A 16,993-nucleotide genomic window follows, 5' to 3' on the forward strand; every position below is an offset into this window, starting at 1 on the left:
GCTAGTGATCGTCCGAGCCTCCGCTGAATGTCCGTTGAGACAAGGAACCAAGACACAATTCATGATCTTACAATACTGACTGAATCTGACCCAAGCTGCCAATCCTCGTCTCCATGTTTTTGTCTTGCAAGTAACTCAACGCGGATCATTACAGTCACGTGACTCACAATGGTGCTGCTCGATCTGACTTCCTTGAAGATTCACGAACACTTGCGATGATTACGTCGTCTCAAATTCATCCAATATGGATAGCCTTGAGTCAAATGCAAGCATCAAGTCGGAATACATGAATCAGCGCTTTCACGTAAGAAAGCCGCCATCATTCAACTACTGTACAGTCACAGGAATTGTCCTTGACGACAAGAGACGACTCTATGCCAATATTCCCGCACGCAGCATCAGACCTCTCATAGTCCCAATTTCTTGAGCCATATGACTTGCTCGGTCTTTCACATTGGCAGCCGCAGCTCGAGTCAGAGCCAAAGTCGTATCCTCACTTGCTACCGGCTTCCGACCACCGTCATGCCCTTCAATTTCGAGAGCCAGGTCTTCCGCATAGTTGAATAACTGCGAGGCAAATTGAATCAAGAGAAGCATCTGCATAGGTATAGCTGAAGAGGGAGGCGGGGTATACGTCCCAATCGAGAGTGTTGGGACTTTCATGTTTGACTGCCGACTATTCAATGGAATCCCTTTTTGCCTCATGCAAACATCCATATGCTTGAACAATGTCTCATAGATCTCGATGATTCGAGTGTGACAAGACAGTATGAGCAATATGGAGCTGTGATCAAGAGGTGGTCTCGGCTGTTGAGGTATTACGGGCTCTCCAGAATCCTCAGGACTAGCACTGCTGCTTTCTGAAGGGCTCGTGTCCATCCAGAAAGGCGGAGTCGATCCTTGACTAGGGACGTGGTTCAAGAATGTGCATAGAAATGTTGGATATATATCAATCAAGCCTTGAGTAAGACGAAAAGTTTCCTCGAGGATGAACTGAGAATAGTCCTTTAAACCAGATTCCATAGCCCCATCTTCATCAGCATTTTCTGGATCATGGATGGACATTGGCGGCAGTGTTAGACTGTGTTGGTACAAGTCTACACTTAGCTGTGAGAGCTTCTGAACACAATCGCCAACGGATGCGGTCTCAATGACTGGATTTCCTGGTATCCACATATTTGGGGCAATGGGGATGATCTGAGCTCGTGACTCTGGGTTCGGCAACAAATGTGATGTTTTGTGGAGTGACCGAGTGAGATTTAGTTCTTTGCGGAGTTGCACTATGGGATTCGGGTCGTAATCCATAAGAGAGAAAATTCCTTGACTTCCGGTTCCCTCTGGGAGCGGAAATATGTGACTCAATGTTGGATCCACAACATCTTGTGACGTTGGATATGAGTCTTGCATCCAATCGAGACCCATATCATCAACATTAAAGGGCTCGTATGATTGACTTGCGTTTGTGGTTACTTGATCTTCTGAAGCACCTACTCAAAGTTAATTGTCTCACTTCATGCATCAAAATATTGTAGAGACCTGCCTGGCTCTAGATCTACCCGACGCCGTTTGGGAGCCGCATATGTGCTCAGAGGTCTAGTTGCGTCCCGTGGACTAGTCAAAACACGGTCTTCAGGGACACTTCCTCCAGGGGATCCATCATCATTGGGGTTTTTCTTCTGTCTGAATGGGCTGAAATTGCATCGTGATCCGGATTTAACGCAGCGACTGCATGCAACTTGCCCTGGCTGTCTAGGGCAACGGATCTTCTGGGAGTGACATCTGTCGCAAGCTGCACGTCGACGGATTTCATCAGTCATGTCGAATTCTATGAATAGATTGAAGCTCTTAAATGCGAAAAAGTGTGCCTGAGTTTTGCTCTCCTGGGGCGCGTTCGAGGATAAATAAACGCCGTCTGGATGCCGCACACTCGAAAGAAAATTCGGTCTGACTATAGAAGATGTTTTGATGTGTCTCAATTGATAACCTGTCCAAATTGCTTGAAGATTTACAATACATCTGACGTGTGCTAGGAAGATGTGAACTCACGCCGCACTCGTGCCTCTTCGGCATTCGCTTGTGCGGATAGCGAGATGAAAGTGTGAATAGAGCTGATCTTGCAGCAAGAGGGTGTGTACAAAGGAATGCCGAGGGTTTGCTTTATGCATTGCTTTGTAATGTTCGGCGTTCAGCCACAGGATGAGCCACATTTTACGCAAGATGTCGACACCCGATTCGCTATTTTCCGCCCATCCTTAACAAACCTTAGTACCTCAGTACCTCAATATCATCAATCCACAATATCATTTTGCCTCGGATAAGATTCCAATTACTTTTCATGCTTCTTATGAATCTTATTAATCATCACGTGCTTTGTTTTCACGTGGCACCAGGCAAAGACGGGACTGTCGATTTACACGCTCAAGAAAAATTTCGAGCCGAACCGTAGCTACTTTAATTGAAAATTTCAAACAGGCTGAACAACGTTGGCGAACTTAGTCCTGGCTTGCAAATTTGAAAATAGTTTAGGCGCATACTTTCATTCAAAACGATATCAAGAGGGATCTCAAGGCCAAATATATCACAACGTGCTTGAGACCTTTCATTATTGAGTGGAGCTTGCATTGTTTTTGTTTTCTTTTTTTTGGCAATCATCTCTAGTCTTGTACTGTACCTGCCATTTCATCGTTTGATGTCCTCAGATCAAAAAGCCAAATCATATGCTTTCCACAACGTTCGCGTCTATTCGATCATCTCTATCGAGGCTTTCGGGAATCTCTAACGGAAGAAGCACAGGATTCTCGGGTACCCGCGCTTTCCCGTACTTTGTCATAATTCCTCGGGCCCGACGCTTCTTTTCCAAGATAGTAATCTTGTCACGCTTTGAGCAGGGTCAGCAATGATACCAAAATCTCACAGTTCCTAAGCATACCGTTTTCAACCTCCTGAATACTTGGCTCTCAAGTTCCTGCCACGGTAACGTCTTAGCATCTAACCTCAACGAGAGGAGAAACCAACCTTGATAAACGAGGCTTGTTTCAGCCATTCTTCTCTTCTGGCCAAAAGTCCAACACCGCGACTTGCATCGAATCCTGCTTTGGCCATTGCTACCAAAGTCATGTCGAAGCGTTCAGTCTGCAGCGTATTCTCAATCTCAGATTGCTCTTTGCGGCAAAAATAGTGCTACACTAGACATGGAATCCCTAAAATCCAGCCTCTCGAGTCTATCATCATCCAAAGGGAACCCATGGCAGCCGTCGATGGAGGCACGAGCATCTGGGACCGACTTAGACTGTGCAATAATTTAGGCGCGAAGGCTTCCCTGATTGTCATCACTTGTGAACTAATATCTACGGCTTGTCCATCTTCATTTTCATACGCTGGAAATAGACCACTGGAGACGGTCACCCTCTTAGTCGACGTTAGCAGATCTCGACTAATCCTCACTAACCTGATAAGTGTAACTGAAAATCGTCAACAAAACTTGAGTTTCAGGGCCAAGTGTTCATCCCTACCAGGCCCATGATCGATGCGCATCTCCCAATAATCAGGATTCAGTCCATTGCTTATCAGGATTCGATCCAAAACATTTCTACAGGCCACGGTGGTAGTGTGATCGTCCGGCAACCAGACATTATTACCTATGTATCTACCTCGCTTGTTTGTTCCACGAATGCCAATCCCAATCCGAGGAACAGTACCTGCCCGACAAACCACCTGACATTCTTTCGCTCTTCTGATTTTATACATTCCTCTTCACTTGTCCATAGCGCCTTGAAACACGTTTGTCGAGTGAATGGCTCTTCTTTCAAGTTCACCTGCTCAAAGACGCCGACAGCAGTAGCTATTATGAAGAGCACATAAAAATGCTTCTCGAGTTTTTCCAAGACATATTTTTTGCCACTGTGTGAACTCTGAGGTTTGTAGAGTAACCTTGTGCGGCGAGGTGAAGGGGGAAAGAATATCAATGGAAATTTGGAGCCAAAACGAATGGGAATTGTGGAAAGAGTCTTCACTCGTGAGTACCTAGTCCAAAAACTCATTTAGATCCGCTTGTCCCAAGGTTGCGAGATACACAAGAGAGAAAATCCAGCGCCTCGAATATTGTTCGGTGTGATTTTGCGGCTTTCAGATTCACTGTTCCGGATTCTGCAGCACCACCGGATTATGAAGCCGAAGTTTCGAAAATCATTCTTTGATCCAGATTTCTTTCGATGTTAGGGACCGTCTGACCAAATTCTCGTAGTTCCAACACCGCGCTCTTCAATTTGACCTTGAAATTGTTGTTGAGTCATGGGTAGTATCGCGCAGCTAAAATCGGAGTCTCGCCATCTCGACTTCGACGTCAGGCGAGAATCGCGAACAAACAAACAACAACAACAACGCGCGCAAGACCAGCGACCACAACACTTTTTTGAAATCCACAACGACGAAGCGGAAGACCAACTCTTACAAGAACTCAAGTACGCAGAAGAAAGGGGCTTGATCATGTCTTCGGCTTCCGGATCTTCTTCCACCTCGTCTGAGGGCACATCAGCACCAACGCAAGTTGCTCACAACCCTATGGAGGCTCTTCAAAGGTATGCGCTCCCTCCCTTGTCTGACACATTAGACGTATTCTTTACTGTCCTCATCGCTACCGGACTGTCGAGGTTCAAGTTGCGCGGTGTTTGCTTCGAAGTAAACAAACAGTGCTGACACAAAATAGCTCACTGGCTTCGGGCAAGTTTTCGGACCTCACCATCACGCACGGTAACCAAAGCTGGAGCGCCCATCGAGTAGTTGTATGCTCTCAATCTTCAGTCCTGGAATCGATGATTATGGCTGCTGAGGTAATACTTCATATCTTTATTAAAGGAGAAAGCTGATTTGTCATGGCAGAGTCCGAATATTCTCCGCCTTGATAAGTACGACTACGAGGCTGTTTCGATGATGATGGAATACCTTTACGGCTCCAACTACACCACTCAGGTATGCATTCCTGTTCTCTCCTTTTGTTGGAAAGTTTATAAAAAGAATGTTCAGCCATTCCTGGGACATTTGTATTAACTTTTACAACAGGATTCAGCCCCCCACTTTTCACTTCCGCTCCACATTTCAATCTTCAATCTCGCCGTCGATCTTTCTATTCCTGGCCTAAAGTCCCTCGCCGTGTTGAAGTTTCGCTATAACCTCAATAACTACGTCAATGAACCAACAATATTCTTCGCTGCTGTCCGGTCGATCTATGAGACAACTACACGAGAGAATCCGGAGCTCCGACTCGCCACTCTTGACGCTGGCATTTCTGAGCTGAGAAATATGTTGAATGGTCCCCATAAGCCAGGTTTCTTCAGATTGACTCAGGAGGTGCCGGACTTTCAAGCGGAAATCTATTTGCTGATGCTGGAGAATCCTACCAGGCCGATGGAGGTTATGGCTCCTGAACTATGCCAGGAATGTGGCCCAAGAGAAGAGGGCGATGGCTATGAGGTTACTACTGAATGTAAGGGATGTGGCGAGGAAAGAACTTTGGCATTCTACTGATTGTTGGAGGCAAACATTACGGATTTACGACACTGACAAGGCGATGAATTGACGAATTGGAATGTCCGGCGTTTGTAGAACATTGTACAGCAGCTTACTTCATGGATGATAGTACCAGACTCTTAAAGTCGCAACGCGTCCATGATGAGACATTTCGGGGACCAAATGCGATGATTGGGAAATACAGCCCCATTCAGCCTCACTCGTGTTTTCCACAGGGTGTCAGCGGAACATGCACCTCCGAGGCACAGAAGCATTTCTAGTCTTTTTGCTGCATATCGCAGTAAAGTGGCGATCTTGATATATTCTACAAGGAAATAACTTAAGCTTACCAGTCCCTTGTCTTCAGCCTGCTGACGATCATCATAGAGAGATCGCGGGCCGTATTTGTAGATGCGCTAGCACCTTTCGGGCCAAAATGCGCTTTCGAGCGTAAGATATAAGAAGCTGAGGTTCAACAATGAGCGTCGGCGAAGCATTCTTCATTCACATTATTTTCGCCCTTTGAACAGATTGGAATTGAAGCAATGTCAATTTCTTCCAAAGTTTGAGAGTTACAACGATACGGTCCGATCTCCTCATCATGAACCCCTGGATTCAGAAGCGAGGTCGGGCGCTAGGCTATACTGGGCAGAATTGCGCAAAATAGCATCAAAACGGTATCGAGAGCTGGGTTGAATGGTAGAGAAAGGCATTTTCGAGGGATTCATTTCTTGAATGGGAATTTTGATCCTGAGTGTATGCCAGCGTGTGAAAACATTTCTTATCTATATAAGAAGCTCGAGTATCCTTTGCGTTCAGCATCCTCAAGTTGATCACCGAAGAACACTTCCACAAGAACGAGAGAAACCTTCTACAAATCGGGTCAACTCATCAAGGCACGTATTCACCCTTCATTACACCTCATTTCTGCAAAGTCCTCGACCGGTACTGGGTGATGAAAAGCCCAAGGGGAGCAGAATTGAAAGCGCGAGAGAAGCGAAAAGCCGAGAAATGAAATAAGAAGCAGAATTCCAACTATGCCGAATGGAACATCAAACCAATCTTAAGAACGAATTCAACGGATCATTTGGACTACGAAGTTGATTATTGACTTGTTTAAGAAAAATGCTAATGATGCCCTTAGCCAACCTCCACACCTCATCGAATCACCAGACAGGGAAGATTTACGAACAGATACAGCTAGGGAAGAAGATAAGATGGCAGACGACAAAACCTACATACCCTTCTGGCTGCTTATTTCTCCAGAAGCGGAGAAGAAAGACGAGGGTGCGGCCGGAAAGGAGGCCTCGAAAGGATCCGATGGCAAAAAGGACAAGTCAAAGTCAGCAAAGGGAGCTGCAAAGGGTTCAGAAGCTTCCGGGTCCGGTTCTGCGTCTAAAGCCACTTGATCTTCACATTTGAGAAAGGTCACCTGAGAGGACGATCACCCTTGAGGATTATCACCTTTGAGAATGGTCACAAGTCGGGCGAGTTGTAGCGGATAGAGCTTTGAAATTTTGGTTGTTTTCTGGTTTTTAGGAAATGCAGGCGTGCCTAGATGGTATAGCATGGTATGATGGCGAACGCGGCTTAGATTACTCATAAGCATACGATTTCTCTATCATTTTCTACCTAATCCTTCTATATTGCAACGTAAGAGCTTGACTGAACTCTCCCTAACAACTCCTCCACGCTCAAAGATACCTCTCGAACTCTTTCGCAGCATCCAAAACGCATTCCTTATACCCAATCCACTCCCTCCCCAGAATTCCTTTACCTTTCGCACTGTCAATTCGACTCCCTTCTTTAGGAAAACCAAATCCAGGCTCATACCCCTTTCCTGGTTCTCCGACCGCAATCTTTCCTTTCCTCTGTGGATAGCCTTCATTCAAGATATCCGCAATCTGCTGCATACCTCCAATCCCTGCCGCAGCTATATATCTTTCACCGTTCATCTCCTTCCCCTTCTCTACCGCCAATACCATCAAAGCAGCCACATCTCTTACATCAACGAAAGCCCCTGAACCACCCATAGGGGGAGGAAGGGGTTTCCCAGCAAGAATATCATAGACGGGCTTCACCGTCTCGGCAATCTTCTCCGGTCCCTCCGGCAACACAGCTGGCGGTCCGTAGACAAACGCAGGATTAATAGACGTCATCGTAAACCCCGGTTGATTTTCGTCTCTGAACTTCCAAAATGCTTTCTCAGCTACGGCTTTGCTGCCGCGATAGATGTGCGAGCCCGGAGTCTGTTTACCGAGACGGGCTATCTCGGCTTCGGATTCGTCGTTCCAGTCTTTTTCTGTGTAGACGTAGGGTGGTTCTTTGGTTGATATTATGGCTGCGATAGAGGAAGTTATCACTACATGTTGAAGGGTGGGAGAGCCGTGTTTGAGAGCCGAAGCAAGGATTGAATTTGTGCCGTGAAGGGCGGCTTTGATGATTGGGTCGGGGTCTGTGAAGTGGAAGGAGACGGGTGAGGCCATGTGAGCAATCGCATGAACACCTCGCATTGTTAGTTTATTTCTTTCGATGTTTGGACAAGAAATACCTTTGACAGCCTCGTCGAATGCTCCATCAATGGTGATGTCTTTCACTTCAACAATCTGGAGTCTTCCGGCTTCTGCGTACTGGGGTAAAGCTTTAAGAAGTCCTTCACTTGAGCTTTTGGATCGTGAGGTGCCTCGAACAGAATAGCCAGCTTCCAGGAAAGCTTTCGCAGTTACTGAAGCAATGTAGCCATTGACTCCGCTAATGAGCACAATTTGGTTCTTTGTGGTTGGGAGAGTCATCTTGAATGATTTTGGTTTACTGTGCAAGGAAATATTATGTCTGGACGTTGTTTGTGAGAAGGGACGAGGAGTTTAAATACTGCGATGTAAGTCTGGCGTATTCATTATTACCTGAAAGGGATAACAAAATTTCACGTATTACAACCTGCATTAATCAGCTTCTCGCACCGCCCTTGAATTTCGCCCGTAATTCTTTGATTGACAGTTAGACAATAATCCTATATGATTGGCTAGAAGTGCTTGGTAACATGCATTAAGTCCGCCGCAGTCCGCCAGCGTCCGCATCTTAGGGTCGATTGATTAGTGATCGCATGATTAGTACAATATTGCAAAATCACAATGCCACATGCATTTCAGCCATGTTGAAAGACGCAACCAAGTCACAATTACTATGCAAAACATACGACACCTCGAAGATCCATCCAGGCTCATGTATAAAGCCTCGTACGGACTTATTCGGCTGTAGAAAAGCCTACCGAGGAGTTATTCAATGAAGAGATTTTCTAGACTATTAGCTACTCTAGTATAATACTGACTTACAGTTATATACCGACATGAATCTGGCATCAGAAACATCCTGCAATGATTGGAGGAGACTATTGGTTGGAGACTTCGCTCATTACCGTACCAAGATAGCAGGTCCTGTCTGATGTCTACTCCCACTCTCGAGATGCAACGTTTGCAGCGTCCTTTTCGCCCTCTTTCTTGTCCGAATCTTGCGCTTCAACCTCTAACTCTATTGTTTCGACAATGTGTGTTCTTCGACCACGATCTACCCTTCGGCGCCACGGTTTATAAAACACAACAGATGCGGCTCCAAAGACAACGAAAGCAGCACAAATAGATCCACCGATGATATCAAAATGGTCCTCGGCATTGTTCACTCCATCCCAGAACCGCCCACTAGAGTAGTTCGCACCAAGTGAGAGGAGTTGGATGGTCCCAATCGTGATAGCCACCATGACTGTGATAGCTGACAGGACGATGGAATAGTAAAGGATAGCAATGGTATCCCGTGCCAAAGAAGTAGATGTATATAACGTCATCATCAATGCTCCATCGGTGGTATCCAGAAGGCACATGCCCGCTGCAGACAGTTAGTCATTTCCTACACTTGCATTCCAAAAAAAAAAGGGCAAGCGTACCAGTGAAGAGAGCAGGAAAGATAAGGATCAACCAAATACTGGTCCCTTGCGCACCCTGTATGCTAGCAATACCAAGTAAGGCGACTTCACTACTGGTGTCAAAACCAAGTCCGAACAGCACACCCAGAGGGTACATCTTCCAAGGCCTGTCAATGAACTTGAAGACTTTCTTCAAGAGCCTGACCATTATGCCTCCTCCTTCGAGGTCTAGTCCCGCAACGGCACCTTCATTCGCAGCTTCTCGATCACCATCTACCTCTTCTCTTAACACAACCTTCAACCGCTGGACAAGCTTCACCAATATCCAAGCATTGCCGATTCCGAGCAAGATCAGAACTCCAGCACTGACAGCTGTCCCAATTATGCCTCCTATATTTCGGAACCCGTCGAACCTTTTCTCCAATGCCCCGCTAGTCGCTGCAACCACAATACATGTTATAATCACAATTGTTGAATGCCCCAAGCTAAACCATGTTCCAACAGTGACTGGTTTCGAGCCCGTTGCAACGAGTCGTCGGGTCATAAGGTCAATGGCAGATATATGATCGGCGTCTAGAGCATGTCGCAGACCGAGAGTATATGAAAGGAGAGCTGTAGAAGATAATGATGCGTGTGATCGTAAGACTATGGCTACAATAGCCCAGATAGCAAGATTGACGAGAATCAGGAGGGATATGATTCGAACAGCGGGAAATGGGACGAAGCGGAGTTGTGGAGGCAGTCGAGCGACGATGGACTTCAGCCATTCTGGTCTGCGCAAAGGCAGAGGTGCCATTGCTGTCAATGCAGGGCGGATGAAGATATGTTGAGCAACGAAGATGCTCTGAATTCGAAAATGGGGACCTTGATGGCGGGGTCCAAATGTCCCTCTATTTGCCAACTGAGTTTGAAAAGGTTGCCGTAGTGGGTATATTTTGTTTTGTCAGGAAAAGTTTCAATTCTCTTTTCTCTCTATCTCAATCACCACTTCGCAAGTATGAACCCTCAACTTGCTTGCGCGATATTTTCTTCTCGGAGTTTCATTTCGCTGGTAGCCTCGGGTCTTCTCTGTGCAGAGACTTCCTCTAGCGACTGAGATTGACAGTCATGCAAGTCTTCAAACCCCTTTATTAACAACACCATGTACAAATTGATACTATTATATGCGCAATTCCACTGTATGAAGTCTTACTCTTTCCAGTCATTCCACTCGTTACCTCCAAGAACGTTCGCACGTTTTGAAATCCATTTCTCCACGACCTTGAAATACGCAACATTGTTCAGCTCAAGGTAGCCGAAATGGCCATTCCTATGGACGCCAACATCTGCGAGTTTAACCCAATCTGTCTTTACTCCAATTTGATTCAGATACTGGATTACGCAATGATCATAGGTCGCATGCGGAGAAGCTTCCCCAGTGAACGCTACATAAGGGACTTTGGCTACATTCGGAAGGTTGTGAATAGTGTAGTTGGACGTCGAATTGGATTGTTGGATGCATGATCGAGATGCAGGAGTGTCTTCTCCCACCGTCTCCGTTATCAAGTCAGTGTAGTTACTGATTGGAGGATCGTAATTCAGGTTCGTGACAGTGAGACCAAATGGTCGAGCTGCCGTTCGTCCAACGGAGGAAGTCGCATTGCCTACGTAGGATTCGAACGGGATGTTTCCTGGCTCAAGATTCACGTTCCCAGCAACTAGAGATGGACATTCGTCTGAGAGCAAGATTGGGTGGACGGCTCCAATCGAATGAGAAACCAAGAACGATGGACCGATAAGATTTAGCAGTTCGCAACCCGAAGCTCTCATCGATATTTCTTGGCGGGTATTGTTCGAGGTCAGAGGGATAAATCCAGATTCGAAGGCATCAAATACAGGATCTCCTCGCACGCCGGCACCAGGCCATTGAGTGTGGAGTTGGCTTTGAGGATATGCATCAGCAGCTTGAGGATTCGTGAACCCCACTTCAGTGATATTGGAAGTGCTACCAATCCGCAAAGGATACCCAACGAGGTCTTCTTGCGTGCCTCTTCCAACGGAGCTCTGGTCGATAATATAAATCAAATATCCTTGATCCAAGAACATGGAAGTGAAACCTTTGCGATTATCTGGTGTGTTCAGCCATGTCTGGAAACTGTGTCAGCTTTTCTCTCTTCTTCTTATGCATGAGAACTTACTGCTCCAGATATTCCGCCGCCATGGAACAAGACCACGGGATACGGTTTTTTGACGCCTTGATTTGGTGTTAACTTTTCAACATATATCTGATCATATGTCAAAAGTCCAATCGCTGCATTGACGTATTTCCCTCCGACCCAGAATACATCCCGCTTGTACGCCGTTTCGGCCGAAAAGCATTGAGGTTTGATGCCATTAATACCACTACAGTCAATTGCAGTGACAGCAATAGCCAGACTACAAAAACGAAGGACTGCCAACAGCTGCATGACGGATAAATGCAGTGGAATCAAGCAATTGCAACAAATCACCAGATTTGTCTTGCGACAATCACTGTTCAAAGTTCAAAGTTCAGACTCTGAACTCAGTGCTCGGAAAAGTGCCGAACCTTCATGTCAGCTTCTAGAAGGTCTCCACATTTGCCAAGCCCGTCAAATCGTCTTATGTGCGTGAATAATATTGACTGAATGTTTTCAGATGAAAGGCCCGCATACCGGCTCCCTCCGGGTGAGAACCCCTCTTTGCTGCATACTACCAATCGCAACTGTCATAGAATATATCTCGAACCATTCGATCTCCGCCTTCTGATCCAGAAATCTTGGAAGAGATTGTTGAAGTCCAAAATCTCACCAAACTCTTAGCAGAACGAGATTTCATCGGGAATCCTTCGGATGCTATCACATGAACTCTTATTTCAATCATCACAGAGAAAGCGGTCACTCAATAGTTAATAATTACGCTCATTCCAATACTTTGCTATTCGAAGGCACGCAGTTACCTTTCTTGATCCCCAAATGCCTATTCAATTCTTTCTTGTTCAATTCTATCAAACAGCAAATCCTGGAGATGTTTCAAGAAATGCGGGGTGCTCTTCTCCGGTAGTCATCCCGTCCGCTAGGATTATCCTATGACAATTTCTTGGTATTTGCCTCACTTTCTCTCAGGTTTCTCAAGTAACTTTCTCGCCAAAGCTCGCATTCATAATCGACTTTGCCCTGGAAAGTTCCGAGGAACATTACCTTAGCGAATTTTCCATCCTGACTTCGAACGGGGCTAGCAACACAAAGGTGCTCGTAGTTTCAACTCCGAAGTCGGATTGCGTACAACTGGATCTGAAGCCCAAAGCCGTCTCATCGCAGCACTACTGTTTGAAGGTGTTTTTTCATCTGTCCTTCATCTATCGCATTCATCAAGGTTTGCCCCAGTGGGGCCCGTGAACGGATGGCTTCCGCATTAATTTATATTCGGCAAACCTGACTCAGGTACAAAGTTTGGAAGGATGTTGCTAGTGCAACCGTCAGACTAGCAGCCATTCGCCGCACCAATACAAGATTCAAGTGACAAGAGCTCCTTTATCGGGCATGAACGACATCCCAGGCTCGATTCGTCTCACCCGTCTCAAGAACAATCATCCAGAGCCCCACGCGGGAATTCCCCATCGCCTTATGCTGTTTTATTGGAGGAGATGAGTGCGGATAGTACATTTCTTGTACACATGGATATTCTCCGGAAAGGTAAACCTGCTGATTTCTGGCTCTCGTTCGGATGTCTTTGAATTCATGGCAGGCCTGTAGAGCTGCTCATTCACGGTATCAGACCACAAAAAGCTGACAAAAGAAGTCCCTTACTTCTACAGATAGTGGTGCCTCACTTCGTGGTTGCAAAGCTCCGCTTTGAAAGGATCGGCAGTGGTCTAGGCTTCTTCTCTACTCCCCACACTCTTTGTGTCTTACATCTATCGAATCCATCTTCTTCATTGTCATCGAAGACATCAAGTGCCTGAGAGTTACAGCAATCAAGCCCATCAACAGGATGGCAACCTCCAGTTCTACGTCGACCTTTGGACCAATCCCCACTGGCACGGTCTCTGCACACATTGGAAGCCCTCCGAACACGACAGATGACTATTACATTGCAAAGTACTTGTTGATGGTATTTGGCAAGACGACAGATCCCGCGCTTGGTGCTTTCCTCCCTCCGGCAAGACCGGCACAATATGTATACGAGACGAGAGGACCGCGGATTATTTTGTCGATGAGTATTGCGATAGCGGTAATGATCATTGTTACTGGATTGCGATTGGGGGTTAGGGTCTTCAGACGCGGGTTATTGGTGGGATGGGATGATGTTTTTATCATTCCTGGTGTGGTGAGTGGATTTCTTAAGAGAGAGATTTGAAGAGCGAGATGTCATGGATAAGGGCTCCGGTTTTACCGCCTGGGAGTCTGGAGCGACTGAATGTTGAACAGATTCGACAGTACTAATTTCTTCCAGCTGCTTGCTATAACATGGCCGACGCTTCAGATCTGTGCGGTGACATATGGAGGCGCAGGCAGACATGTATGGTTCCCATGTGGAGACACCACTAGTCTTAGTTATGTTCCCTCAACCAAGTCTCAAAAGCTGACATATCTTTAACTATAGATGTACGATGTAACATACGAAGAATATGGTCACTTCAAAAGATTCTCCAACCTCTCCAAACCCATGTTCTTCCTCGCTGTCGGCTTTATCAAAGTATCGATCTGTCTCTTCAATCGACGTCTTACGTCTCTCACCTCTCGCGCCTGGACAGTCTTCAACAACGTCTTCCTCTTCCTTCTCTTCTGCTATCTTATGCTGTCCCTGTTCTGGACGTTGTTTCAGTGTGATCCTTCTTACGCAGGCTGGGATCCAATTCGGATTGGGAGAGAAGGAAAGTCCTTTCATTGTATCAGTGATAACATTGTTGGGAGTACGTTGAGTGTTATTCACGTCATCATGGATTTTGGACTGCTCTCTGTGCCATTGATTGTTCTTTGGAAAGTAAGGATGGGATGGGGTACGAAAGCCAGGCTTTATTTTGTGTTTAGTATTGGAGCGATGAGTTGTGTTGGATCCTTCATGAGGCAGATTGAGCAGAAACGGCTTACGTTCTATGACATCTTATGTAAGCTCCGTTTTCTTGTCATCATTAGCAAAATGTTAGCACTGACGATTAATTCTAGGGAATTTTGTCGCTCTCGAAAACTGGACTTTGATCGACCTCTGCTTTGGTGTTGTGGCGGCATCACTCCCCATCCTTTCGGCGTTCATCCCGCAATCGTGGAAATCAGCTCGAGGCACCACCGATCCAACAAGTGCACGATATGGCAGTTCTGGTCCACGTAACTTGAATAGACGATCCGAACCTTACATCCGGTCCACACGAAAGACGAGTATCAGTGGCAAGCGAGAGGCTTGTGACAGTACGGAGAATATTGTGAGGACTGATGTCATTGAGCTCAGCTTTCAGAACAAGAGTCAATTCTTTGATAAGTCAAGTGGAGACGGACAGATTGACTCGGATACTTCGACGCTTGAACATAGGCCGTATATCAAAGGCCAAGACTTCGGCTCAAATGGAACGTATCACGCTAACGAACGCAAGATCTGGATCGGTCAAGCCCAATGAAACACTTTCTATTAAACTCACGATGCAGTACCGAGTGCTCGTATTAAGACTCACCAGCTTGATCGCTAGGCCATGACCTTATCCACGATTTTTGAAACCGACTCATCCAGATCCTCTTCCGGCAAGCATAAAATCTTGTTGGTTGGACCTCTCTTACTCTCGAAATCGCCACCACCACCTTCTTGCATGGTAGTTCCCATCAAAAGATTCACCATTCCCATAAATTGGCCCTTCGAAAGCTTCTCCGCGCCTTCATCGATCCAGGTTTGAAGATCCGTACGAGTGATCTTCCAGTCAGCATCAGTCGTCCCTGTCACCCGCTGAACCGCAGAGAATATCTCTTGCTGCGTCACATGGAACGAGCTTACATACACAAATCGATTTCCGAAGATATCAAGTGAAGGACCGTGGTCGTCCTGGATTGGCAGATTGAAAATACGAGCAGTGGCTAGAGCGACAGTATCCAGGTTCGTGGTGTTGAATCTGCCCGTGTTTCCGGTCATTAAATTCGCTGTCCTGTTCTTGATATCGATGCCCCACATGGATCGTTCCATTGCCTATTTACGTCAGCTATTCGGTCATTCTTTCATCGCAACGGACTCACAAAGTCAAACCAAGGATTCGTCACGACGCCAATCCATTTTAGACCCTCGTGAGTCTTGGACAGTTCTTCGATCCTCTTCCTGGGAGCTGTCTTCTTAGCGTGAACTGGGACGAAAGTCGACATGTGAGGATGCGCATTGTCGCCTCCAAACTCGACCGGCAGGATCCATTTCACACCAGCAGCAGCGGCTGCTTCGATATATTTTACTTCTTGTTCGGGGACAGCAGTATGGTATAAAGTGAAGATGACAGCTTCTTGGCCGGCGAATGCCGAGGCTAGGAACTCTGGAGACGAATAATCGCCTTTCTTGACAATCAATGAGGGATGGTCTGGGAGGGTGGATGTGGAGTCTGAGCGGGTGATCGCTGTGATGTTGAATTTTTTGTGTGACTGAAGCAGGTGCTTGACTACTAAAGAGCCAAGGTTGCCTGTTGCGCCCATGATAGCGATGTTCTGGATGTGCGTCATTGCTGCAGTAAATCGAGTCGGCAAGTAAAAGGGAATCTTGAAGCTGGAGAAGAAGCAGACTTGAAATCTACTCAGAACTTATATACTTCCAGCAAGTAAGCCTCAGAACAATGATTAACAATCACCATGTTGGTATCCAAATCCTTCATCCGGAGTAAGTAAAAGGAGTTGGTGAACGGCGCTTAACTCCAGTCTCTGTAGCATTTCCCGTGGTCATATTAGCGAACTCCAGGGAATCTTCGGAGAAGCTAAATAAGTTCCCGGAGCGTCTCTAATTTCATCCGACTCTTCACCTTTCTTACAAAGAGGCGAGCTGTGCCACGATTTTGTTTTTGAGAGATACAATTTGAACTTGTGTTCGAACAAAAATTATGAAGAAGGGAGACAAGTCTATGAGCACCTATGTCAACATGATAACTGGCGAGTTCCAGGTGTCGTTTGCCCTCCGATGCTGTGATGTCAAATTCTGCTTTTATATTTCAAGTGGAGTCTTACTGCATTCCAGCAAACGAACCCCTTTTGACTACGAAAGTACTTCAGGAAATTTCTGGATTTAGTTCAATTCACGTGTCAATACCGGTCAGGGGAGAATTGCGGGGTTGACGATCATTGACAAGGATCCTCCATCTGTTCGCATCAAAACGCCAGAAATGGAACGAAACACCGAGTCTTCGCACTACCGACTTGATGATTCGTCATTGGTGCCTTGAGTGTAGTGTGTATTAAACCTATCATTGCTCCTACCGAGATTTCATCTGTTATTTAGTGCCTAGTTCACTCTTTGAAGCCTCGGTTTCTAGAAAGCTTGTGATGTCTAAATGAGGAGTCTGGCACTTTTCAGCAGCAGGTTTGTCTGCATTCCCTCGAACTTGTGTCGTCGGCAGTTGCT

At 46.2% G+C, this 16,993-nt stretch overlaps 7 protein-coding genes across 7 annotated transcripts; 2 read left to right on the top strand and 5 right to left on the bottom strand.

Moving 5' to 3' along the window:
• LY89DRAFT_490469 (uncharacterized protein) lies at positions 1-2,010 on the bottom strand. Its single transcript, XM_018207893.1, has 2 exons — positions 1,541-2,010; positions 1-1,487 (listed from the first exon to the last, which is right to left on the bottom strand). The coding sequence occupies exons 1-2, from the start codon at positions 1,815-1,817 to the stop codon at positions 373-375; spliced, it is 1,392 nt and encodes a 463-aa protein (XP_018073795.1). The 5' UTR covers positions 1,818-2,010; the 3' UTR covers positions 1-372.
• Positions 2,011-4,485: 2,475 nt separating this feature from the next.
• Positions 4,486-5,523, top strand: LY89DRAFT_731841 (uncharacterized protein; the record flags this gene model as incomplete). Its single annotated transcript, XM_018219624.1, has 4 exons — positions 4,486-4,577; positions 4,706-4,829; positions 4,879-4,968; positions 5,059-5,523. The coding sequence occupies 4 exons, from the start codon at positions 4,486-4,488 to the stop codon at positions 5,521-5,523; spliced, it is 771 nt and encodes a 256-aa protein (XP_018073796.1).
• Positions 5,524-7,068: 1,545 nt separating this feature from the next.
• On the bottom strand, positions 7,069-8,393 carry LY89DRAFT_683281 (putative NAD dependent epimerase/dehydratase). The gene is made up of 2 exons (XM_018214672.1): positions 8,057-8,393; positions 7,069-8,011 (listed from the first exon to the last, which is right to left on the bottom strand). The coding sequence occupies exons 1-2, from the start codon at positions 8,295-8,297 to the stop codon at positions 7,200-7,202; spliced, it is 1,053 nt and encodes a 350-aa protein (XP_018073797.1). The 5' UTR covers positions 8,298-8,393; the 3' UTR covers positions 7,069-7,199.
• A 557-nt stretch (positions 8,394-8,950) lies between these two features.
• On the bottom strand, positions 8,951-10,217 carry LY89DRAFT_581570 (NicO-domain-containing protein; the record flags this gene model as incomplete). Its single annotated transcript, XM_018209117.1, has 2 exons — positions 8,951-9,384; positions 9,443-10,217. The coding sequence occupies 2 exons, from the start codon at positions 10,215-10,217 to the stop codon at positions 8,951-8,953; spliced, it is 1,209 nt and encodes a 402-aa protein (XP_018073798.1).
• Positions 10,218-10,559: 342 nt separating this feature from the next.
• LY89DRAFT_490577 (alpha/beta-hydrolase) lies at positions 10,560-12,064 on the bottom strand. The gene is made up of 2 exons (XM_018207896.1): positions 11,599-12,064; positions 10,560-11,548 (listed from the first exon to the last, which is right to left on the bottom strand). The coding sequence occupies exons 1-2, from the start codon at positions 11,866-11,868 to the stop codon at positions 10,610-10,612; spliced, it is 1,209 nt and encodes a 402-aa protein (XP_018073799.1). The 5' UTR covers positions 11,869-12,064; the 3' UTR covers positions 10,560-10,609.
• A 1,347-nt stretch (positions 12,065-13,411) lies between these two features.
• Positions 13,412-15,032, top strand: LY89DRAFT_581002 (uncharacterized protein; the record flags this gene model as incomplete). Its single annotated transcript, XM_018209087.1, has 4 exons — positions 13,412-13,747; positions 13,874-13,939; positions 14,024-14,528; positions 14,587-15,032. 4 exons carry the CDS (start codon positions 13,412-13,414, stop codon positions 15,030-15,032), a joined length of 1,353 nt encoding a protein of 450 aa, XP_018073800.1.
• LY89DRAFT_642512 (NAD(P)-binding protein) lies at positions 14,899-16,104 on the bottom strand (the record flags this gene model as incomplete). Its single annotated transcript, XM_018211755.1, has 2 exons — positions 14,899-15,589; positions 15,637-16,104. 2 exons carry the CDS (start codon positions 16,102-16,104, stop codon positions 15,098-15,100), a joined length of 960 nt encoding a protein of 319 aa, XP_018073801.1. The 3' UTR covers positions 14,899-15,097.
• Between the last annotated feature and the right edge of the window lie 889 nt (positions 16,105-16,993).

Source organism: Mollisia scopiformis (genome assembly GCF_001500285.1).
Source record: "Mollisia scopiformis unplaced genomic scaffold LY89scaffold_8, whole genome shotgun sequence".
NCBI classification, from domain to species: domain Eukaryota; kingdom Fungi; phylum Ascomycota; class Leotiomycetes; order Helotiales; family Mollisiaceae; genus Mollisia; species Mollisia scopiformis.